Below are 27,769 nucleotides of genomic sequence, written 5' to 3'. Positions count from 1 at the left end.
TCTTGGAAAAGCAGTGAAATTAGCCTATTTCATTATAATCGTTTTTAAGTTTCTTATTTGTTCTTTAAACCTTCTCCAAACATCATTTTTATTCTTGAACATTGCATTGCATTCATAAGATTCAAATATTAAAAGGCAATTTCGTATTCGTTGGGAGACGACTCAGGGTTACTTTAACCCTATATACTTTCTTGAATACTACTTGGCAATACTAAAGTTGCCTTGAAAAGTAGTATTAATTTGATAGCTTCAACCACAACTTATCAAATTTGGCGCCATTGCCGGGGAGTACGGTTAGTATTTTGAATATTTTGATTCTTATTTTTTTATATTTTTTTTATCTTTATTTTTTTAATGCGCATACATTTAATTTAATTTGAGTTATTTGGTAGTCTTTAGTCATTATTGTTACGAACACTTACCTGACTTAAGCTCTTCCAATTGTAATTTCAATGAACCACTAACCCAAATTGAACACCAATTTCACTAGTTTCCTCAACCCCAATTTAACCATAATCGCAAATCCCTTTGAAACTAATTGTAATTTCCTTTTAGAAAAACCATTTCAATTTTAACATTGTCACAACACTTGGGTTGATATTACCACGTATTTTAAAACTGAACATTTCATTGAATATTGGCTAAGGTGGGCATTACGCCATTATCGATATAAACATCGTTAGTAAAAAGGACAAAATTGAACAATTTTTACAAAAGAATGAACTACTTTAGATATCTCAAAAAAGTGAGGACCATTTTGAACAAAACTAACAAATATAGGGACAAAAATAGGTATTAAGCCAAAAAGTTATAAATAGTTCGTGCTAAAAATTTTGATATTGTTTTGTTCCTTTACTTTGAAAAACAATGGTTTTGGTCCCTAATTTCAAACAACATTAATTTTTATGCTTTATGACAAATTTTGTTCCACGTTTGATTACATGAGTCTGCAACATACTCATTTCTTTAATTAAATTATAAAAGTATTATTATTCTTCCTTCATGTCTCAACTTCAAGATTTCCTACTTCTATTGTCATTGATATCTTTTCTCATCAATCACCTAGAAACAATCATCACAACTTCTCTATTTTTAAACTCCATTATCAACCCTTTCAATTTTCATACAACATAGAAGACACAACCACTCCATCCTCTTCTCTAATTTTTGAATTTTCCCTTTTTTATTCATTCAACTTCAGGTGAGGTGAGGTGCATGACCATTGTTGTAACACTCCTTCTCGGAGTCTCATAGGAAAATTTTTTCGTTTTATTAATTAAGAAATATGTCATCTAATGTTGTTACAATGCAAATATTTTAAAAGGCGTTTTCAATAAATAATACATCTGTCAATAAGAGGGAAAGATATACGTATAAGATAACATGCTGTCAACTTTGACCTTTGTTGACAATTTTAATCATAACTTTTTCCACAGACCTCCAAATGATGTGATTTTTTTTATTAGATACTAGACTCAAAAATATTTCCAATGACTACTAATTTATAATTTTTGGACATCTGAGTAGGTGCAGTTAATTCCTTAAAGTTAACGTTTTATATATTTCTACCACCTCTGACTTTTGCTGGTTGTTTTCCTCAAAACTTTCTCCACCGAACTCCAAATGAGTTGATTCTTGTTTTGTTTGAAAGCTCTTTGAGTCTAGATTCCAACAAAACAAGAATCAAGTCATTTGAAGTTTAGTGGAGAAATTTAAGAACAAAACAAGTAGAAAAGGTCAGAAAAATAGAGTTGGGGAGCAGTGTTCATCTAGCTCGGGAGTACAGTTGAAGTTTCTGTACAAATTACCCTTTTTCCTCTGGTAATCGATTACAAGACCCCTGTAATCGATTACCAAAGGAAAATGGGTATTTTGTACAGAAACTTCAACTGTACTCCCTAGCTAGATGAAAACTACTCCCCATTCTCTATTTTTGTTGAATTTTTCATTTTTTGAGATGGGTGAGTGAGTTAAATGTTATTGGGTGTGCTCCCTGCACCAATAATGAGGTTAGGTCATTGATTTCTTCAAAAAAAATGTCCATTTAGGTTGTTTTCTCCAACTGAGGTAAGGTGCATGATCATTGTTTGTTCGTCATCATTGACACAGGATTGATGTTGTTGTAATCGATTACAGGGAGTTGGTAATCGATTACTAGTGGAAAAATCCCCTTTCGTACCAAAAGTTGAGGAGTGCTACCCAGACATGGCTGAAGCACTCCTTAACAGTCATAACGACTGTGTTTTCAAGGTTTTGTGGTTGTTCCCCCTGTTGACCATGGTTTAAGGTATCCACAATAAGAAATTTCAAGTTTGGTGAGTCCTATGTCGATGGAAGACCCACTAAGGGTGTTTATAGGTTGAAAGGTGAAGTCCTGCACCATTGACACAGGATGATGCACTTGTAATCGATTACAGGGACCCTATAATCGATTACCAATGGAAAAATCCCCTTGTGTACCAAAAGTTGAGGAGTGTTACCCAGACATGGCCGAAGCACTCCCCAACAGTCCTGACGACTGTGTTTTCAAGGTTTTGTGGATTGATCCCCCTGTTGGTCATGGTTTAAGGCGTCCACAACAAGCAATTTCAACTTTGGTGAGTCCTATGTAGATGGAAGACCCACGAAGGGTGTTTATAGGTTGAGAGGTAAGGTTCTGCACCATTGACAAAGGAATGATGCACTTGTAATCGATTACAGGGACCCTGTAATCGATTACCAGTGGAAAAATCCCCTTTTGTACCAAAAGTTAAAGAGTGCTACCCAGACATGGCTGAAGCACTCCCCAGCAGTCCTGACGATTGTGTTTTCAAGTTTTTATGGATTGATCCCCCGTGTTGGCCATGGTTTAAGGTGTCCATAACAAGAAATTTCAAGTTTGGTGAGTCCTATGTGGATGGAAGACCCACGAAGGCTGTTTATAGGTTGAGAAGTGACGTTCTTCACCATTGACATAGGAATGATGCACTTGTAATCGATTACAAGGACCCTGGAATCGATTACTAGTCGAAAAATACCTTTTTGTACCAAAAGTTGAGGAGTGCTACGCAGACATGGCTGAAGCACTCCCCAACAGTCCTGACGATTGTGTTTTGAAGGTTTTGTGGATTGATCACCCCTGTTGGTGATGGTTGAAGGTGTCCACAACAAGAAATTTCAAGTTTGGTCAATCCTATGTGGATGGAAGACCAAGTAAAGGTGTTTCTAGGTTGAGAGGTGAGGTCATGCACCCTTCAAACAGGAATGATGCACTTGTAATCGATTAGAAGGACCCTGTAATCGATTACCAGTGGAAAAATCCCCTTTTGTACCAAAAGTTGAGGAGTGCTACCCAGACATGGCTGAAGCACTCCCCAGGGGTATTTTGGATTCGTTATGACTGTCTGTTGAAGTTTTTTTGGATGGATCATTATTGAAATACTTCAAGTTGGAATACTTAAATATTAAACAAATAAAAAAGGAATAATGAAAAGTATTGAGTAATGAAAAATTATAACAATATTAAAAAGCACATACATTAATAGAAAAAACGTAATAAGAGTTCACCAAACAACAAGTTGTGAAATTAAAAGGTACATAACAATTTACAATGAAATGTAATCTAAGAAGGTGGTTGTCGATCAAATTGATTGTGGAAGTCAACAAGTTCTTGTTCTACGACTCCAACACGATTTTCAATTCTGTTAAATCTATCACCCACGAACGTGCGGAGATCTTGTATTTATTTGATGACTTAACTGACATACCATCTCTTTCAACAATTTTAAATTGACCTCTAAAGGATCTACAATGTCTAAACAACACTTAAATGGAGTTTTTCCAATGCGCGTCTTATGTTTGACTTGTAGTAAGGAATTGATATTGGCAATGTAGGTGGTGTACATCCAAGCTCGAAGGCGCCACTATAAAACAGTCCAAATTCATAACATTCAAATCAGTGCTCCAAAACAAAAAACACAACAAAAATGTTCAAACTCTACTTACATTGCTATTAGATGATTCCATTTCGGTTTGAACTGAACTAATGACTTCAGTCAAATAATAACCTACAATAACAAATGAACAAGGGCAAAAGAAACATTTCAATACATTCCAATATACAAATTCAACTATTCAAGTATTGGTGATATCAACCTCGACGGCTTGTGCGGAAACCCAAAACCTTGGGAGAAAAACCACTTTCTAAACCACGGTCAAACCACAAAAATATGGGAAAATTGGTAAACATATCCAATGCGCGATACACAGTGCTTCCAAATGAAAAAATCACGGTCAAACCAAGAAACCACAGGAGTGTGCAAATACATTAACGAAACACAGTAGTCTACGAAAAAACAATACCTTTGGAGAAATGATGCCAACAAAACCACTCGCTAACCAAAGAGGAAGGAACAATGCACCTAAGCGACGAAGGAACAACAGTGCCAGCGGAAAAACGAGAGCTTTGAAGAAATGGCACACAAAAAGCACTTCAATGGCGTAGAGAGAGAGAGAGAGAGACGACTTCCTCCAAAGACACTGGTGGACCCAAGCGACGGATGAACAACGGTGGACAGAGACACCACTTTAATGACGGAGAGAGTTTCAAAGGAAGGAACTTCAATGACGGAGATAGATTTTTGAAGGATCTTTCGGTGAAGGGGGAGAGAAAGTTTCAAAAAGGGGGAGAGAGAGTTTCGAAAAGGGGGAAAGAGAGTTTCGAAAAGGAGGAAAGAGACTTTCGCAGGGTCAGGTTTCATAAATTGAAAAGCGCCAAAAAGTTTCTGAAAATTATTCCAAAAATGTCCTCCAAAACAAAATGAATCTTTAAACAAAATTTAATAAAAACAACCAATGACACTGAGACACCTGTTGTTGTCAAATTGTTGTCAAAAATCTGTTGTCAAAATAACGTTTTCCTTCTATAACAAACGAATAAGTTACTGATAAATTTAAATATATTTCAAATATTGATTAAAAAATGACACTAGATAAAATACAAATAATTATTAGGTAGAGCACTAAACAAAATTTTTATCTCCCGGAAGTTTATAAGGCTATAAATATATTAAAAATTGAAGTATATGATAAATTTCTAACAGAAGAGATCTATTTTATTAAATTTGCTTATATTTGAACTCACTTATTTAAATAAAAATCATAAAAAAGGTATATTATTTTTTTCATGAAAGAGAGACTTGCTTTAGAGTGAATCTTTTTTTTTCTTTCATACACGTATATTTGTTTGTTGTTTTTCTTACTTACAATGATATTTTAATGATGTTAGGAGATTAGGATGATCATATGAATTTAGTACTAGGGGAGAGTGATGCTCAAATTTTGAAATAAATTATTTGAAAATCAATATTATATTTTTTACTCAGTATTATATTACTCTTAATAATATAAGACTTTATATATATATATATATATATATATATATATATATATATATATATATATAAAGTATATATATATATATATATATATATATATATATATATATATATATATATATATATTTGAGTTATTTCTTCTTTCATTCATTTTTTAGTGAATGTCTCTTTTAATAAATATATATGATTAAAATGAAATATTACATTTATCATTCAATATCTGTTTTTAGAAACCACATTATATTATAAACTTTTAAAGGCCGTATCAACTACTTTACTTTTTCAGTAACAACTTTAGTTAAAAGATAGATTTACATAACCTTTATGTTCTTGATATATATCATTTACCTTTTTAGTTCCATTAATATTTTTTCGACGGTAACTTATAAAATAAATATTTTATTTTTGGTTTTTTACCTAATGAACATTAGTGTATCTATTAATTTCTTTTAATGATTTGCGATGATACGTAGAACAGTCAAGAAAAATAAAAAATATAAAATGATATATATATATATATATATATATATATATATATATATATATATATATAAGAACAAAACAAATTAAAGCTAATAACATTATTATTGATATTCAACTAACCTTTGATATTTATAGATAATTCATACACATTGACCTAATAAACTATTTATTAGGAACAACTTCTACAAATAATCCCACGTATCTCTAATAATAGATTACATGATTATGGAAAATAATAGATTATATGATTATGGAAAATAGTAACACTAAGTCGTATATTGCTAACATTTGATCAAGAGAAAAAATTTAGACTTCTTCTTATTGTAACTATTAAAAATATTAAGAATACATGATCACTTTTCAATGAATATATTATTGTACATCTAACTAGTTAAATAAATAAAAATACAACTATAAATAGTAATTAAATTACAAAAAAAAAATAATTTCATTTCGTATACCACTAAAGTAAAATACAAAAAAGTTATATACAATGATTACAATAACGAAGGTCCCTTGAGTCCAAAAACAAAGGAGATTTCCACCGAAACCTACAAAAATAAAAAAATGATATCATGTAAAAAAGAATCTTAACAAAATATTATTATTAGTAGATAAATTTACAAGAGTCTCATAATTAATACAATACCATTACTCCACTGAAAGAAGACCCATATGGAATGAGGGTTTTTGCCAGCATTATGCTATTAAGAACAATTAACATTAAACATAAACTCCTACAAACTTTTTTGAGAATTGAGACTCTTAAGTCTTTTAGCCCTGCAACCAAGGTAGAAAAGAAACATGTGATTCAATGGCTGTGGCTTAGTCTACAAATATAAACATCCGAATAAGACATTCAAAATTTAAGAAAAGAACTCACTTTGAAGATATATAATTAATATCTTTAACCTTAACATCTCAATGTGTGCTTCGTCAACCTCAGTTCTTATCTTTATATGATATCTTTATATGAGCATCATGCTCCTCCCCTGGAACGGAGGACACTTTGGCATTCTCATTCTGCAACTTTTGTGCAAGACACTTTATCTGTACATATCATACACACAGAATTATTATGAACTGTAACAGCAAGGATAATCCATATACAAAGAGCATCATAAGACCTTGTTTTCTATTACCTTTTCCTTAGCTGCAGCAATCTTAAGTTTTGTTTCTTTCACTACTTTTGCATGCCTTGAATTTTCGTTTTGAATATAACTCCTTAGTTTTCTGGACATATTAAGCAAGTTTCCCACCACTTTAATTGATATTAAGACAACAAAAGTAAGAAAAAAGAACAAAGAAAGATAAAGTGGTGAAAGAATAAAACAAAAGAAGAATACAAAAAAAGAAATATTTTTTAACAGTACTTACTGAGTATTCAAAACTTCGTCACAAAGAAGAGTCATCAGTTTAAACTTTTTAGACAAATCCAATTTATAGTATCCACTGATGCCTTCTTGAAACCAATCCAAAGGGAAATCATTTAGAAGGTGATATGATTGCATAATCAAATCCTCTAAATGTTTCAACCATGAATTAGTTTCATTCTTGGTTGAGAAGGATGGAGACCTACACCAAAATAATCCATATGGAAACTTTAATTCAAGCATCTCAAAAAAATTTAATCACTGAGAAAACTTCAAACAAGAGTTGTAAGGGATAACTCACTCTTTTTTCGAATTGCTTACAATCAATCCCAACAATCTAATGTGAAACTGAATCAGTGAGGAGTTATGTTCTTCCATAATTTCTTCATTGATCAATTCTTTAAAAATGGCTTCAGCTTCTCCTTCCTTGAGATCAAGAGCCTGATTAAAATTACACACAGGAATAACAGTGAAGAAACACTTGATTAATATATTATGAATAGTTGCAACACCATAACTATAAAGCAAGAATTAAGCTTGAACGATAATACCACTTTTTCTACGGTATATAATTTAACGTAACAGAAGGGAATATCATTCATGGTCAAAACGTTCAATTAAATGACCAACTGCAAAATCATCTAAAATTTGACTTTCAAGTTGCATGATATTGATAGAAATAATTAGTTCCAATTTGGTAACATCCCTCTATAGCATTAAAGGAATTTGCCGATTGTGGTTATTCAATCAGTGAACTATTAAATGCAATTAATTAGAAAAAACTACAGGAAAATTGGTTAACATGAAACCATACCTTTCCAAACACCCTGCAAAACTCTAAAATTTGCAATGCGTTCCCAAATATTTTTTTTAACTCCATGCCAGGTGGCAAAAGAATTTCCTCTGCAATTGTTTCTCTCTCTAAGTTCATTCCAAAATTCTCACCACTATCATCTTTGGTGCAAACTTGAGTGACATTTGCATCTGAAAAATGTTCATTTCCAAGTTCCCGTGAGAGAAATACTTCAGGCTCCTGCAAGAAATAACAAAAAAGAACACGAACCATCTCATGAAAAGTTTATCATAAATTGAAATATAAACACATTAACTCATATCATCAGTAACTTATCATGAATTTGCACAGTTAAACAAGAGATCCTTCTCAACCAAATCTGTCAACCACAAGAGATTTAGCAAAGGGGACAGGTAGAAAAATAGCATACCATTTTCAGATTACCCTCATTTAATGGATTTGATGTTTCTAAATTCTTCTTCATTGCAAGCATTTCTGCAACTGACTTAAAGCCAGATTCCTTGGCACTACGATATAGGGGACCAGTAGGCTGTTCACCTCGTCGTTTTCTACAAACATAACTCCGTTATCAGAATGAACTCATGGATACACTACCAACTCAAAAAGCAAATAGATAAAATCAAAAAGAAACCCACTGGCAAAGACTACAGTTGCAAATGCCTCGACACTTCGGACATGTCCAATTAGCCAACTGCGCAACCTCTTCAGCATTCTCCCCATAATACCTAATTCACCACAGGAAAATCGTCATTGGAGAAAACATATTGTTATACTCTCCGATTTTTTCATTTTGTACCAAGGATATCTCAGGTGACAATCAGAGCCTAATTCCTTCTAAATGTATAGCATGTTTGTACCCCACATTTGGAACATTTCACATTTATAAAAACAATATTAGTCATAGTTCTTAGAAAATTTTAAGTTCTTCCTTGCATTGGACGTGTCCAAAAATTCCATTGCTTTGCAACTATAGCTGAAACACACAAAACACACCAAAATGTTTTGTCTTTTATCTGTACAAGGTCACAGGTATCGAGCATAATAAACAATCTTACTCATGCTACGCAGAACCACTATAGACAACAACTGTGTTATTCATGGTCCTACCCTGTTCTCACAAGATATAGTATCTCATGAGGGATACCGGTGACCTGGTACAAGAAAAGATTTTTGTGATTTCTTTGTATACTCTTGCAAAACAATGGATCTGTGGATGATGGTGTTGCAAATTAAAAAACGCTTTCCCATAAAAATGGCCAAAAACAAGGCCTTGAGCTCCTCTATGCCCTTGTACTGTTCCCATAGCTTCATATATATCTTTGCTATGCTGCATATGATAGGAAGGAATATAGCAGTAACCTAGTTCAGATTTCTTCCTCAACGGCAGTGCTGAGCATATCACACTTCTATGAAAAATACAAACATCTAAAATAAATAAAAAAACCCGAGATTTATAATGCTGAACTGACCTAGTCAAGAGGCACTTGTGGCAGTACTTAATCGGACAATTCTTCCATTTCTTTATATTCTTGCAGGTTGCAGCAAAATTCTCCTTTTTTTGCCGGCACTTCACAGTGGAAAACCAACAAAACAAATGTGTTATCATCCAAATGTACCACAAAATCAAGAAACAAACTGAACAAAGTCTAGTAAACAAAAGAAAGTAATGAACACATTCTATCTACTTCAATGTCCCAGAAGTACACTAGCTACTTCAAAAGAAAGTAATGCCAACAGTATTAGCTGATAAAGCTAAAGAAAGAAAATCTGGTAAACAAAATTAAAGAAATTTCCAAATCCAAACCACATTTACACAACACATTAGGTGTTCCATTGGCTTCTCCTAAATGTGTGAATTCATTTATAATAATGGTAGGATGACACACATTTACATTCATTTGACACACATTACATGCATAAAATGGTCATAAAAGAGTGGATTTTTGTACATTTAAGAAAGAAAAGAGTAAAAAGTAAAGGAGAGTGTCAAATGAATGGAAAAAATTTGTGTGTCAAAGCATCTCATTCTTTTAAAGTACTGCTTCCTTTGAATCAGACTTTCAAAAAAAATATTTAGCTGGTTTTGAAACCTAAAAAGTTTTATTTAAGGACAACTAACCACGGTAGCAGACAAAATGGAACTTTACAACACACATCCCCTCAGAGGGATGTCTATGTTAAACTGGGCAATCCTACTAGAGTAAGTAATATTCCATCTTAAAACAGATTCGTATTAACCAAAGAAGTTGCTCCACATAGATATAAGTTGCACTGAAAGACTTGATGTATGCAATGTGGGACTTCTAAACACTTCTCTTATAACTTGTGCTGTTAGCTTTTACATCAGTCTTTTGATTTAACATTGTCAACAAGTGAAGTTTGCAACTAGACTTTATTGGAGAAACTCAATATTTTTAGCAGCTTTCTTCCATTATAAATATTTAAGAGCGAATTTTATTCAAACACCACCAAAGTGCTTATAGGTGTTTATGATGCAAGCATTTGCAACGAGTTATTTCTATTATTGAAAATAAATTAAAAATAAAGTGTTGCACTTTGGATGTAAGTTTAAGTGTAAGTTGTCTTCATAACTCATATATGAGTACATAAACTGAAAATAGGTTATTAACCTACTTATAAATTGTTTCAAAGGAGGAACCTACTCTAACTTTGATAAAAATGGCCACCATATAGAGATTTCCACCGAAACCTAGAAAACAAAAAATGATATCATGTTAAAAAGAATGTTAGCAACATATAGTTATTAGTAGATAAATTTACAAGAGTCTCATCATTAATACAATACCATTACTCCACTGAAAGAAGACCCATATGGAATGAGGGTTTTTGCCAGCATTATGCTATTAAGAACAATTAACATTAAACATAAACTCCTACAAACTTTTTTGAGAATTGAGACTCTTAAGTCTTTTAGCCCTGCAACCAAGGTAGAAAAGAAACATGTGATTCAATAGCTGTGGCTTAGTCTACAAATAAAAACATCCCAATAGGACATTAAAAATTCACCATCATGTTCATTGACAAAATATAAGCAATTCAATTTCAAATATGATGTAAAGTATCTGAAATCACAACAACAATTCACTCAAGTTTAAGAAAACAACTCACCTTGAAGATATATATTTATCAATCTCGTCCTTCTCTGGAAGACCGTAAACAAACCAGCTTTCTTCAGGTAAAGTAGCAGTTTCATCTTGTATCTTCATATCTGCATTGATGCTTTCTTTTAGAAAACTTGCTAATTCCCTAGTCAAAATGGTATCATCAATCAGACAAATTGAGCTCATAAATTTTGAGAATTACCTTGCAGCAGAAGAACCGATTCGTCATTGAAACTTTGTAACTTCCAAAATGTCATCCCATTGTTGTCCACAAACTCTGGATTGATTCTCGTAGCATCACATCCACTTTTGTCTTTAACATAAGAAAAACAATTGTCAACCCTTACAATAGCATAAACATTAAAACTAGTAACATATAAAACAACTATATGTATCCAAACTTTCCATTTTGGCCTAGTTAAGAGCGTTAATTTATTTAAGAAACAAAATTACCTACACATACTCTATTTTCTGTTTTTACCACATTAAGAACATTTATTTCTTTATTAAACCAAGACCTACCTAGATGTTTAACCTTAACATCTATTAAGAAACAATTAATCATGACATACATTTTTCACCTGTGTTCTTTATCATCTCAATGTGTGCTTCGTCAACCTCAGTTCTTATCTTTATATGAGCATCATGCTCCTCCCCTGGAATGGAGGACACTTTGGCATTCTCATTCTGCAACTTTTGTGCAAGACACTTTATCTGTACATATCATACACACAGAATTATTATGAACTGTAACAGCAAGGATAATCCATATACAAAGAGCATCATAAGACCTTGTTTTATATTACCTCTTCTTTAGCTGAAGCAATCTTAAGTTTTGTTTCTTTCACTACTTTTGCATGCCTTGAATTTTCGTCCTGAATATAACTCCTTAGTCTTCTGGACATATTAAGCAAGTTTCCCACCACTTTAATTGATATTAAGACAACAAAAGTATGAAAAAGAAAAGAAAAGAAAGATGAAGTGGTGAAAGTAATTAAACAAAAGAAGAATACAATAAAAAGGAATATTTTTTAACAGTACTTACTGAGTGTTCAAAGCTTTGTCACAAAGAAGAGTCATCAGTTTAAACTTTTTACACAAATCCAATTTATAGTATCCACTTATGCCTTCTTGAAACCAATCCACAGGGAAATCATTTAGATGATATGATTGTATAATTAAATCCTCTAAATGTTTCAACCATGAATTAGTTTCATTCTTGGTTGATAAGGATGGAGACCTACACCAAAATAATCCATATGGAAACTTTAATTCAAGCATCTCAAAAAAATTTAATCACTGAGAAAACTTCAAACAAGAGTTCTAAGGGATAACTCACTCTTTTTTCGAATTGCTTACAATCAATGCCAACAATCTAATGTGAAATTGAATGAGTGAGGAGTTATGTTCATCCATACTTTCTTCACTGATCAATTCTTTAAAAATGACTTCAGCTTCTCCTTCCTTGAGATCAAGGGCCTGATTAAAATTACACACATAAATAACACTTGATAAATATATTATGAATGACTGTCACACCATAATTATAAAGCAAGAATTAAGCTTCAACAATAATACCATTTTTTTTTTAGGATATATAATTCAATGTAACATAAAGGGAACATCGTTCATGGTGAAAAAACACAATAAAATGACCAGCTGCAAAATAGTCTTAAATTTGACTTTTAATTTGCATGATATTGATAGAAATAAGTAGTCCCAAATTTTGTAACATCCTTTGTAGCATTAAAGGAATTTGTCAAATGTGTTTGTTCAATCACTCAACTATTAAATGCAATAAAAAAAACGATGAAATATTCTTGAAATCATAACTTTACTAATACTATGCAAAAGTTTAAAAGTTGCAAGGCATTTTCCCACATCATCATTACCTAATCACAAGTTAGAAAAATAACATACCTTTTCCATACTATCTTTGTCTGATGGATTTAATGTTTCTGAAGTCTTCTTAACTGTAAGAATTTCTGCAACTGACTTAAAATCATATCCCTTGGCACTTTGATACAGAGTACCTGATACAAGATAAGATATTTTTGTAATTTCTTTGTATAATCTTACAAAACAATGGATCTTTGGATGGTGTTGCAAACTAAAAAAAACTTTGGCATAAACATGACAAAAAAAAGTTCTTGAGCTCTTCTATGCCCTTCCACTGTTCCCACATCTTCGTATATATCTAGTTGAGATTTCTTTCTTTAACAGTGGTGCTAAGCATATCACACTTTTATAAAAAAAATACAAACATCTAAAATAAGAAAAGAAAAGAAAAAATCCACAGGACCATTCAATCAGAACTTCAATGCACAAAGTAACATGTTACAAACACATCAACAATGCACCACCTAATTTCATTTGTGCCAAGACAGATTGGAAGAAATCATATTTACAACTGTTTAAATCTATTCACAAGGTTACATCATGAATAACAACTATTAGTTTAGACCAATAGATCTTTCATTTTAGTTATTATTATTATTATTAAACTACTACTCTTGTGTGCATCTTCAAAATGTAGGAAAAAATACTACAGTTTCTTACAAATTTTATGAACTATTCTGACTTAAGAAAGCCAACCATGATCTTATGAACTTGACCGAGTTAATTTAAACCCTAACTTCTTCCAAAATCATTGTAGGGTATGGTCTGATCCAGTTCATATGTGAGAAAAGAGAACAAAAATATGATTTACAAAGAGAGAAAAGAAATACCATTGGAAGCAAGCTGAATCCATTGCCACCACCATTCAGCACAAATATGAACCTCAGATGAAAAAGCAGTGACCGAGTTCAGTGCTGAGTTGGGAGCGAGTTGATGGTGAAGAGGAAAGAATCGGTGACCTGAGGAGACAGTAGCTTCATTGGACATTCAGAAATGTTTTTCTGGTAATAGCTTTTTCCTTGTTATCACACAGAAATATTATTATTGGTAAAAGGTTTCCATCTTAAGAAATATATTATTATTGGTAAGAGGTTTCCATCTTTATACAGCCATTGCAGAGAAATGTTATAACCGATGTGCCGTCCAATATACCAATAGAGTGCTTCCATAATTATACAGCCTTGCACCGATGTGCTCTCCAATGAAGTGTTTCCTTGATGACATATCACGTGATGTCCATTTTATTTTTTTATGCACCTATGTCCACTCCAGTAAAGTACCCGCTTACTGAGATATTATCCATTTTATTTATCATGTTTTATATATTTTATATTGTTATTATATTTTATCTCATATTATTTTATTTTTATTTTCATTTTCTTTAAATCAATATTTTACTCTTCTAAATATCAATAAAGTATTAATATAATATTTAACGGTTCGTAGAGAATATATATTTATGTATAATTATTCTTTATTTTATTTTTTTAGGTAATCAATTAATTTAAGGGTTAAATATGTTTTTAGTCCCTAAACTATTGGCCGTTTCTGGTTTTCGTCCCTCTTCCAAACTAAGGTACAATTTGGTCCTCATTCTTTAGAAAAACGTTCGTTTTAGTCCTCAAAATTTTGTTTTTAGTCCTCGTTTTAGTCCTCAAAACGTTCGTTTTTTCAACTAAAACGAACGTTTTTTAAAGATTGAGGACCAAATTGTACCTTAGTTTGGAAGAGGGACGAAAACCAGAAACGGTCAATAGTTTAGGGACTAAAAACATATTTAACCCTTAATTTAATTATACAACCATGCACGCACGGATGTCTCGTTTAATAGAGTGGCTCCTTAAGGAGATATTGTTCCATTTTATTTATTATGTTTTATATAATTTATATTGTTATTAAATTTTTTAAATCATTATTTTGAACATTTATTTCTAATGTTTTAAACTTTTCATTTTGAAAATCATAATAGATAGATTCTAATATAATTAAAAAGTATAATATATATTGTAAGAGGTTAATTTTAAATCTTTTTAATTATTAAAATTTGTTTCATTATACACACTCTAGTAAAGAAAACATGAGACTTATAGTGTAATTTCTCTTATTTATAATAGGTATACAGTAATGAAAATAAATACAAATGAATGAATAGATAGTAAAAATTGTAATTTCCAAAAATATTTTGAAATCATAATTTTAAACATGGGATGGTTTTCTGTTACTTTTTTATCCATTTTTATATACTTTTTATTTACTTTAAAAAAAGTTAATTTCAATCTAATAATTGAAAATAAATAACATTTAATCTCTTATAATTTATTGTATAAGAAGAAGTTTGGAAGATCTAAGGTGAAACTTAAATATAAGAGAATTAGTATGAAAAATGGTAAACGATGCAGTAAACATGATGTGAAGTTCTCGACAAATTTGGAGAATAATCTTTTCATATTGAGAAGTAGTTGATAAAAGAGTATATTGGCGTGAGTATTTGTATGGAATTGTTATATCTATAACTTGGAATGCATTTGAAATTGTATTATAGTTAATCTTGTTGTATATATTTGTGATGCACTCTTTTTTATATGTGCCTGTTGTCCTAAGGAGGTTTTAATAAGACATCTAATTAATAACACAATATTTTATCATGTGATTATGTTATAATTATTCTACTCACATATGTTCATTCTAGTTAAACATACTAAGGAAGCTTCATCATTCGGGATAATCCCTCCCATAACTTCATTAAATTAAAAGTTTGGATAAGGAAGGTTCATCGACTAATATTATCCCTTCCATAACTTCATTGAATTCAAAGTTTGGGTAAGGAACCTTCATCAAATAAGATGATCTCTCCAATAATTATATTGAATTAAAGGTTTGGGTAGGGAAACTTTATTATTCGAGATGATCTCTCCCAGAAAACTTAATTGAATTAAAAGTTTAGGTAAGAAAGATTCATTCACTAAGATGATCCCTATTATAACTTCAATGAATTTAAAATTCCTTAACTTTATTAAAAGTTGGAATGTTTCATTAGTTGAGCTGATCTCTCCCATAATTTTACTTTATTTTTTCAAGACTCTACATCTTAATTTTATTCAGGTTTAATGTCTCGATAAGTCCCTATTTATATCCAGAATTTCAACTATGACCATTTTTTTTTGGCGTCTCAATTGGGTCCTTATTTTTGTAAAATTGAATTAAATAGGGACTTTCCATCAAATTGATCAAACGGCGTTAAAGATTGCATCACCTGACATGCTGACAATGTTGCTTTTACATATGTGTCATTAAAAACGTGACTCAATTCTATTATTTTAAATTTTGAATTAAAAAAATTAACTAAACAGAATGGAAATTCAATTAAAGAAAGGGCAAAGTTGGAAATTGGTATTCTACATTCTCTCTGCAATTGCTATGTCGAAATGAAATTGGGGAAATTTGAGTTATAGACCTCATCATTCATCCACAAAATCGTTGTTGAAGTAGATGCAAGTGTTGGTGGGGAAGAACATCGGTTTGAAACAAGTTGAAGCACGACCACCTTGCTCATCTCGTCGTGGCCCACCACTGCACCACTGTTCATCTACACCGTTAGTGCCGCTGCAGAGTCGCGAGCCTCCACAGCCACCACCATCAGAATCGCGACACCCCCCATCATCTTCTTTGTCAATCAAAGCACAAAATCGCAGAGTTAGTCCAATCTTACCTCGCGCTACCATGGACACCGTTGCGAGAACCTTCAGACCAGGTCCTTCCATCATCACGAGTGCGCCGCGACATCTATGTCTTCTCCACTATCGCATAACCAGTAGCTTGTTCCTCTCTGCCAGATCGCAAGATTCGATCTCCTCCACGCGCGAACTGCTGGCACTAAAACTACGCTCCCCACCATCACCAGACTAGCAAAGACAAACCAGAAAAACCCAAAAACCCCTAAATCTGACGACAACAAAAACCCTAAAAAAGCATCCAGAGCACCACTGTGAATCTCTATCCACCTCCTCTAAGCCAGAATCTCAATCGCAACCTGCAAGGGAAACCACCTTCAAGGTTCGTGCATTCCCAATTCAAAAGAACCAAAACGCAGCCATGGAAATTTGGGACGCAGGAGCGAGAATGTGGAGGTAGAAGAAGAAGTAGAAAGTCTTTATTTTTCCCACTTTGCCCTTTCAAAAAGCTTATTACACCATCATGCATTCATAACTTTTAATACAAAATTAATTTATAATGCCACGTTTCATTAACTTGAAGTTTGACCATGCCACGTAATCAACACTTAAACGGTCGTTTGCTTAATTTAACGACAGACCTTTAATTGCTCAAATTTTACAAAAATAAGGATTCAATTGAGATGCTAAAAGAGAAAGGGTCCTATTTGAAATTCTGGACAAAAATAGGGACTTATGAAGACATTAAACCTTTTATTTAAAAAAATTTAAAAAGATGAAGGAACTTTGTTCATGGCATGCTTGGCCGACATCATTTAAATGACTTGTGAGAGTTTAGTTGAAAATTCTTTCTGTTAAAAAATATGCAAAGTGTAAGTGGAAAGGAGAAATTTAAAAAGGGACAAAATAATTGTACAAGTTTGAAATTTGTGAACTATCTGACCCCTTGGTATAGTCGTATTGAGAGAAAAATTTTAAATTAAAGAAGAATATTTTATCTGAGGACAATCCTCTTAGTGTATTAAACATACACATAGATAGATATTGTCCGCTTTGGGTCAAGCCCTCACGAATTTGCTTTTGGTACCACTCCAAAAAGCCTCTTATCAATGGAAGTATGTTATGTGTATATAAACTCATGTTCATCTCTTATTTTATCCGATGTGAGACTTTGTTTGTACCCAACAGTTAGACGTCATTAGCAACTAGTTGTAGTTTTCTTCAAGGATGTTATGTAGTTTTGCTCCTTTCACAAGTAATAAACAAACCAACTCATATGATGTGATTATTATGTAATACAATGGATGATAATTGTTGCTTAAACTCATTACAACTAGTTTTGAAAGAGTAATAATTATTGAATCAATTACTTTTAAAACTTAATTTTTTTATATTAATTAAAATGATTGTCTTTTGTGCATAGATTGAAGAGTCTTACACCAATCACTCAAAATCCATATATTATAATTTAGTGTTATTATTTTGGCTATATATCATTATGTTTGGTATGATGCTTCATATATATGATTTGGAGTGAAAGTCATAAGATTTTTTTTTTCATTGTTGTTGGTTGAAAGTCATTCATGCATTCATAAATCATGGTTTTTCTCTCCTCTTGCCCTATACGTATCCTATTAGTATTTCTATTTTTTAGTCATATTGATTAATTTTAAATTATCTCACTCTACATGCATGGTCGAAGGTGTACAATATTGTATATTTTCTAAAATATATTTTATCATATCTAACTCTATATTCAGATAATATCAAAATATAAATAGGTATTAGGTCAATGACCTAAAACAAATTAATGTCAAACCTCACTATACACTCATATATCACGTAAGGTTTTGTCGTAAAATAACTCAACAACATTTCAGATATTAACTAACAAATACATAAATTGTAATATTCAAATGTAACTGAAATATAGAAGTAGACATTTAATTTTTTTTGACAAACTATATCTTAGCTCTTCTTTAAGTTGAGAAAGACGACCATCATCATGTTATTTACTGTTATTTGAGTTGAGAAATTTGTGATGAATGTAAATATTGCGAAACAGAAAAACAAATATTTAGTTTTCATATTAATTTTATGATAATTTGTCACCATAGAACTTAGGTGAAAAATATTTCTTATTTATGGCATCTTTATTCTTCATTGATGAGAGGATAATAAATTATTTATCTTCTTCTATTATTACATTTACGAGAATTAATATTCATTTATAGAAGGAAGCAATATCGATATGAACATTTAAAGTAGAAACACAGCAGTAGAAACTTGCAAGGGAAACCACCTCCAAGGAGGTTCGTGCATTCCCAATTCAAAAGAACCAAAATGCAGCCATGGAAATTTGGGACGTAGGAGTGAGAAGGTGGAGGTAGAAGAAGAAGTAGAAAGTATTTATTTTTCTCACTTTGCCCTTTCAAAAAGCTTATTACACCATCATGCATTCATAACTTTTAATACAAAATTAATTTATAATTCCACGTTTCATTAACTTGAAGTTTGACCATGCCACGTAATCAACCCTTAAACGGTTGTTTGCTTAATTTAACGGCAGACCTTTAATTGCTCAAATTTTACAAAAATAAAGACTCAATTGAGACGTCAAAAAAGAAAGGGTCCTATTTGAAATTCTGGACAAAAATAGGGACTTATGAAGACATTAAACCTTTTATTTAAAAAAATTTAAAAAGATGAAGGAACTTTGTTCATGGCATGCTTGGCCGACATCATTTAAATGACTTGTGAGAGTTTAGTTGAAAATTCTTTCTGTTAAAAAATATGCAAAGTGTAAGTGGAAAGGAGAAATTTAAAAAGAGACAAAATAATTGTACAAGTTTGAAATTTGTGAGGACCAAGCCCTCACGGATTTGCTTTTGATACCACTCCAGAAAACCTCTTATCAATAGAGATATGTTATGTGTATATAAATCCATGTTCATCTCCTATTTTATCCGATGTGAGACTTTGTTTGTACCCAACAGTTAGACATCATTGGCAACTAGTTGTAGTTTTTCTCAAGAATGTTATGTAATTTTGCTCCTTTCACAAGTAATAAACAAGCCAACTCATATGATGTGATTATTATGTAATGCAATGGATGATAATTCTTGCTTAAACTCATATTACAACTAGTTTTGAAAGAGTAATAATTATTGAATCAATTACTTTTGAAACTTAGTTTTTGTATATTAATTAAAATGGTTGTCTTGAATTATTGAATCAATTTCTTATTTATGGCATCTTTACTGTTCATTGATGAGAGGATAATAAATTATTTATCTTCTTCTATTATTACATTTACGAGAATTAATATTAATTTATAGAAGGAAGCAATATCGATATGCACATTTAAAGTAGAAACACAGCAGTAAATTGGTTGTTCTTTTTTATTATTGGTTCAGAAAAAAATACAGTTTTCAAAGAAAAAGATGCCATTGAAGTTTTATTATAAACGCAGAGCAGTAAATTGGTTGTTCTTTTATTGGTTCAGAAAAAATGCAGTTTTCAATGAAAAAAAGATGCTATTGAAAAAGATGAATACAGTTGGCAATAGAAAAAACCCTAGAAATTGCAGAGAGGTTTCGTCTACTACCTTTCTTTCATATTCATCCTATTGGTTCAGAAAAGAGGCAAAGAAAAACAGTTTTCAAAGAAATCAATATTTATTGAAAAGCTAATCATTCTGCAGAAATACAAATATCAAGCAAAATTGTTTGATAGCCCATGGTCCCTGTTGAGCTCATTGGTTCAAAAAAGAGGCAAAAAGAAAACGTTTCAACAAAAACAAGATTCATTGAAAAGATAAACCTGCTGTGATCGGAGACACAGTGCTTCCACCTGATATTGCAGACAGCTTTGCTCATAACTGTCCAAAGATGTAATAAAACATAAATATGAACATTTCAATTCTTTTAAATTATGTATCCACTATTTTTTTTCCTTAAATGATCGGAGACACAGTGCTTATATTAAAAATGAAGTATATGATAAATTTCTAACAGAAGAGATCTATTTTATTAAATTTGCTTATATTTGAACTCACTTATTTAAAATAAAAATCATAAAAAAGGTATATTGCTACATACTTCTAATAATGGATTATATGGTTATGGAAAATAGTAACACTAAGTCGTATATTGCTAACATTTGATCAAGACAAAATATCTAGAATTCTTCTTATTGTTACTATTAGAAATATTCAGAATACATGATCACTTTTCAATGAATATATCATTGTACATCTAACTAGTTAAATAAAAAAAATACAACTGTAAATAGTAATTAAATTACAAAAAAAATCATTTCATTTCGTATTCCACTAAAATCAAATACAAAAAAATTATATACAATGATTACAGTAATGAAGGTCCCTTGAGTCCAAAAACAAAGGAGATTTCCACCGAAACCTACAAAAATAAAAAATGATATCATGTCAAAAAGAATCTTAACAAAATATTATTATTAGTAGATAAATTTACAAGAGTCTCATCATTAATACAATACCATTACTCCACTGAAAGAAGACCCATATGGAATGAGGGTTTTTGCCAGCATTATGCTATTAAGAACAATTAACATTAAACATAAACTCCTACAAACTTTTTTGAGAATTGAGACTCTTAAGTCTTTTAGCCCTGCAACCAAGGTAGAAAAGAAACATGTGATTCAATAGCTGTGGCTTAGTCTACAAATAAAAACATCCAAATAGGACATTAAAAATTCAGCTTCATGTTCATTGACAAAATATAAGCAATTCAATTTCAAATATGATGTAAAGTATCTGAAATCACAACAACAATTCACTCAAGTTTAAGAAAACAACTCACCTTGAAGATATATATTTATCAATCTCGTCCTTCTCTGGAAGACCGTAAACAAACCAGCTTTCTTCAGGTAAAGTAGCAGTTTCATCTTGTATCTTCATATCTGCATTGATGCTTTCTTTTAGAAAACTTGCTAATTCCCTAGTCAAAATGGTATCATCAATCAGACAAATTGAGCTCATAAATTTTGAGAATTACCTTGCAGCAGAAGAACCGATTCGTCATTGTAACTTTGTAACTTCCAAAATGTCATCCCATTGTTGTCCACAAACTCTGGATTGATTCTCGTAGCATCACATCCACTTTTGTCTTTAACATAAGAAAAACAATTGTCAACCCTTACAATAGCATAAACATTAAAACTAGTAACATATAAAACAACTATATGTATCCAAACTTTCCATTTTGACCTAGTTCAGAGCGTTAATTTATTTAAGAAACAAAATTACCTACACAGACTCTGTTTTCTGTTTTTACACATTAACAACATTTATTTCTTTATTAAACCAAGACCTACCTAGATGTTTAACCTTAACATCTATTAAGAAACAATTAATCATGACATACATTTTTCACCTGTGCTCTTTAACCTTAACATCTCAATGTGTGCTTCGTCAACCTCATGCTCCTCCCCTGGAATGGAGGACACTTTGGCATTCTCATTCTGCAACTTTTGTGCAAGACACTTTATCTGTACATATCATACACACAGAATTATTATGAACTGTAACAGCAAGGATAATCCATATACAAAGAGCATCATAAGACCTTGTTTTATATTACCTTTTCTTTAGCTGCAGCAATCTTAAGTTTTGTTTCTTTCGCTACTTTTGCATGCCTTGAATTTTCGTCCTGAATATAACTCCTTAGTTTTCTGGACATATTAAGCAAGTTTCCCACCACTTTAATTGATATTAAGACAACAAAAGTAAGAAAAAAAAAAGAAAAGAAAGATGAAGTGGTGAAAGTAATAAAACAAAAGAAGAATACACAAAAAGGAATATTTTTTAACAGTACTTACTGAGTGTTCAAAGCTTCGTCACAAAGAAGAGTCATCAGTTTAAACTTTTTACACAAATCCAATTTATAGTATCCACTGATGCCTTCTTGAAACCAATCCACAGGGAAATCATTTAGATGATATGATTGCATAATCAAATCCTCTAAATGTTTCAACCATGAATTAGTTTCATTCTTGGTTGAGAAGGATGGAGACCTACACCAAAATAATCCATATGGAAACTTTAATTCAAGCATCTCAAAAAAATTTAATCACTGAGAAAACTCCAAATAAGAGTTGTAAGGGATAACTCACTCTTTTTTCGAATTGCTTACAATCAATTCCAACAATCTAATGTGAAATTGAATCAGTGAGGAATTATGTTCATCCATACTTTCTTCACTGATCAATTCTTTAAAAATGGCTTTAGCTTCTCCTTCCTCGAGATCAAGAGCCTGATTAAAATTACACACAGGAATAACAGTGAAGAAACACTTGATTAATATATTATGAATGGTTGCAACACCATAACTATAAAGCAAGAACTAAGCTTGAACAATAATACCATTTTTTCTAGGGTATATAATTTAATGTAACAGAAGGGAATATCATTCATGGTCAAAACGTTCAATTAAATGACCAACTGCAAAATCATCTAAAATTTGACTTTCAAGTTGCGTGATATTGACAGAAATAATTAGTTCCAATTTGGTAACATCCCCTTATAGCATTAAAGGAATTTGCGATCGTGATTATTCAATCAGGAACTATTAAATGCAATTAATTAGAAAAACCATCAGGAAAATTTGTTAACACGAAACCATACCTTTCCAAACACTCTGCAAAACTCTAAAATCTGCAATGCATTCCCAACCTCTTTGGGTGGTAACTCGATGCCAAATATTTCTTTTAACTCCATGCCCGGTGGCAAAAGAATTTCCTCTGCAATTGCTTTGCTCTCTAAGTTCATTCCAAAATTCTCACCACCATCATCTTTGGTGCAAACTGCAGTGACATTTGCATCTGAAAAATTTTCATTTCCAAGTTCCCCTGAGAGAAATACTTCAGGCTCCTGCAAGAAATAACAAAAAAGAACACGAACCATCTCATGAAAAGTTTATCATAAATTGAAATATAAACACATTCACTCATATCATCATTAACTTATCATGAATTCGCACAGTTAAACAAGGGATCCTTTTCAACCAAATCTGTCAACCACAAGAGAATTAGCAAAGGGGACAGGTAGAAAAATAGCATACCTTTATCAGATTACCCTCATTTAATGGATTTGATGTTTCTAAATTCTTCTTCATTGCAAGCATTTCTGCAACTGACTTAAAGCCAGATTCCTTGGCACTACGATACAGGGGACCAGTAGGCTGTTCACCTCGTCGCTTTCTACAAACATAACTCCTTTATCAGAATGAACTCATGGATACACTACCAACTCAAAAAGCAAATAGAAAACATCAAAAAGAAACCCACTGGCAAAGACTACAGTTGCAAATGCCTCGACACTTCGGACATGTCCAATTAGCCAACTGTTCAACCTCTTCAGCATTCTCTCCATACCTAATTTACCACAGGAAAATCGTCATTGGAGAAAACATATACATATATACAAGTATTGTATTGTTATACTTCCGATTCTTTCATTTTGCCAAGGATATCTCAGCTGACAATCAGAGCCTAATTCCTTCTAAATGTATAGAATGTTTGGACCCCAAATTTGGAACATTTCACATTTACAAAAACAATATTAGTCATAGTTTTTAGGAAAATTTAAGTTGTTCCTTGCATTGGACGTGTGTCCCAAATTCCATTGCTTTGCACTATAGTTGAAACACACAAAAACCACAAATGTGTTGTCTTTTTTCTTACAAGGACACAGGTATCCAGCATAATAAACAATCTTACTCAAGGTAGCAGAACCACTATAGACAACAACTGTTTCATGGTCCTACCCTGTTCTCACAAGATATAGTATCTCATGAGGGATACCAGCGACCTGGTACAAGACAAGATATTTTTGATATTTCTTTGTATACTCTTGCAAAACAATGGATCTTTGGATGGTGTTGCAAATTAAAAAAGGCTTTCCCATAAACATGCCAAAAACAAGACCTTGAGCTCCTCTATGCCCTTCCACTGTTCATATCTTCATATATATCTTTGCTATGCTGCATATGATAGGAAGGAATATAGCAGTAACCTACTTGAGATTTCTTCCTCACAGTGGTGCCAAGCATATCACACTTCTATGAAAAATACAAACATCTAAAAAAAAAAAAAAAACCCAAGGTTTCTAATGCTGAACTGACCTAGTCAAGAGGCACTTGTGGCAGTACTTAATCGGACAATTCTTCCTTTCTTTAAGTTCTTGCAGGTTGCAGCAAAATTCTCCTTCTTTTGCCGGCACTTCACAGTGAAAACCAACAAAACAAATGTGTTATCATCCAAATGTACCACAAAATCAAGAAACAAACTGAACAACAAAGAGTAATAAAAAAAATCACCACACTCCAACATGCAACATGAAAAATTAGACATCACATAAGTAAAAAAGAGAAGAATTAATAAAATACTTGATGACAAGATTTTCCAGTTCCCCAATTTGAAGGGGAGGACTGGCCACAACATCCTCGGAGTTCTTAGTCTGAGCAGAAGATAATCTCACGTCCATTTTGAGTAGGAGAAAGGAATTCTCTCTTTGAATGCTGAGTTGAAGGGAGTAGCAAAGGAAGGACGGCTGGTTTGGAATTTTGAGAGTGTCCTTCCGTCTCTCTCTATATATAGTTAAAAAAAACTTTATTAATTGCGGCAATGAATATATTGATTTTTTTTATCAACCTATAAATGTATTAAAGCTAAATCTGAACAATTTTCTGAAGATGTTATTCTAATTTACTAAAAGTAGTCTACTAAATGCCAAGTGGATTACAATGGAAATTAGCCATAGCTTTAGATTCCAAAACCAACACAGACTGTGATCCCAAAAAAGCCTGAGACAATACAAAAGTATTTAGTAGAATCTCAAATGCTGAGACAACACAAAAAGAAGCTTGAAAAAGAGGTATAAATGCTAAGGATAAGAATAGAAGTTATAAGCTTAAGATGAGGTAAAGTCCATGATATACCTCCAAATGAACATAAATGGACTTTTAAATTAAATAAATAGTAACAAATGAATAAAAAAAGACCAGGGAACATAACGTGATTAAAAGAGCTAACAATACAGAGAGAGGTGATAGTGTGTGCACAAGGGAAGAGATGAACCAGCAAAATAAGTTATGCATCCTATTCTACTAATTTACTAATTTTTTGTTTAAATTAAAATTAGAAAAATTACTAATGAGTAATAGTACAATTGATTGGTTAACTAATGCAAATTTGACAATCATACTTCGACAAGGATCAATTGTAGAACAGGAGAACTTCTATTCGTATTCCTCAACAGTGAAGCAAGACAGACAAAATGATGTCTCAAAACTGAAGAACATATCACAGGCTACTTTAGAAGAATGTTTAAATTCCATTATCAACAAGTTCATGCAGTGGCAATCTAATGGTCTAGCTAATCCTGCCAGTGTGGATGAAGATTGTTAAGAGTCTGTAGTATGAAAAAAGATTCACATGCAATCCCCTAATAGTTTAAGTTTATTTTATGGTTGTTAATGAAAATATATCATTATGTATTAAGAAGGATTCAGTTTTGACCATGTTCAGAACCAAATCACCCAAATTTAAGTAGAAATTGGTTCAAGTACTGTGTTGTGTTTCATTTCAAACACAAGCAGAGAACAGAGAAAATAAATGTTACTTTATGTTTTATGTACTTCCTAAAAGTATGAAAATGGAGTAATAATATACAAAAAATAAAAGCACCTAATTGACTATTCACTAATTCAAATAACATACATGGTCATATAAGAATATTGTTTTCATGTCTCATCCAAATGCTGCTCATCTCCATAGCAATATCTGGTAAAATCACTCTTCACCTGTAAAATCACAGACAACACATGATAGATTTAATGTTCAAAGCCACCTAGGTTCGACACACAAGCAGTGGTAGAATGGAATGATTAGAGGGAAAACGAACTAATGTTAATAGAAAACAAAACAAATTGAAAAGTATGGATGAACTTGATATTGAATGTAAAATGACTATTTATAGGAATGAACTATTTGCTTGGTATGTACACCTATATCGTTGAAATTTTAGCATGATCCATGGACACTACACAAAAATGAACTCTGTACTACAAGTTTGTTTAACCAATATATTAGTCACAATAAAAAAGATAATGTGGCAGAAACAATTAACAAATATGTTTAATCTTGTTAAAATCCTGCAACTGAGGTTAATGATTTCATATCGGTTTGACTCGTGCAACAGACAATTCAACACTGAGCCGTTTAGACTATACATCCAAATGTGACCATTTTAGATAACACATTATGAGTAATTTAAATTGAAACCAACGATGACGGTAAGAATTAATCTACAATGAGATTACCTGTTTAAGAATTGGAGTTGCACATGTTTCCCACAAGCTTTGAGCATTTGAATATGTGAAGCATGGGCATGAGTTTTGCATACTGCAAAAAGATGGCACAATGACAGGAATAAACAATACGAAGAGTACGTGACCCACACGATCATTCAATCAAAACATCAATGCACCAAGAGAAACATGAAACAACTGTTAGGACTCAAATAGTCTAGTACTGTTTAAACATACTAGATGACATTTACACTACATTTTGATAATAACATTCATGATTAAGTTTTGAAGTAACTACAGAGTTAAACCACATATCCTCTTGTTTGAACAAATGCTTTGGAACTTGCTAAATCAACTAAAAAGCTTAATGAATTTATATTATCTAACCTTCTATAATACAAAAACAGCATGTCACTAATGTATATAATTTGTTTTTATCAATAAGTATTATCCAGCATCCAACACTCTGTTTATGGGAAGGATTTACTTTCTGGTAAGATTTTATTAAAAGAAGATGAATATTTTTACGTGCTTTAATTTAAAATTGTAAATAGCAATAATATAACACATAAAAGGAAAAATATTACATGTTATCCCTAAGACACTTACATTAATTTCCTTTTCTGATGTGTCCAACACATATCAACAAACCAGAGATGCACATAAGCAGTCTAACAAGAAAG

The 27,769-nt window shown here is 31.8% G+C and overlaps 1 protein-coding gene and 1 pseudogene across 1 annotated transcript; both read right to left on the bottom strand.

Annotated features, from left to right (window-relative positions):
- Nucleotides 1–6,355: 6,355 nt before the first annotated feature.
- Nucleotides 6,356–11,416, bottom strand: LOC148198946 (uncharacterized; annotated as a pseudogene).
- Nucleotides 11,417–20,910: 9,494 nt separating this feature from the next.
- LOC148198945 (uncharacterized) lies at nt 20,911–25,107 on the bottom strand. The gene is made up of 12 exons (XM_088111798.1): nt 25,095–25,107; nt 24,900–24,996; nt 24,064–24,150; nt 23,838–23,976; nt 23,402–23,647; nt 22,891–23,030; nt 22,597–22,791; nt 22,359–22,449; nt 22,152–22,266; nt 21,774–21,884; nt 21,579–21,678; nt 20,911–21,386 (listed from the first exon to the last, which is right to left on the bottom strand). The coding sequence occupies exons 1-12, from the start codon at nt 25,105–25,107 to the stop codon at nt 21,344–21,346; spliced, it is 1,377 nt and encodes a 458-aa protein (XP_087967924.1). The 3' UTR covers nt 20,911–21,343.
- Nucleotides 25,108–27,769: the final 2,662 nt, after the last annotated feature.

The sequence above is a fragment of the Vigna umbellata genome, chromosome 4 (assembly GCF_029865625.1).
Source record: "Vigna umbellata cultivar VRB3 chromosome 4, Vumbellata_1.0, whole genome shotgun sequence".
Lineage (NCBI taxonomy): Eukaryota > Viridiplantae > Streptophyta > Magnoliopsida > Fabales > Fabaceae > Vigna > Vigna umbellata.
This window is presented reverse-complemented; position numbering and strand designations above follow the sequence as displayed.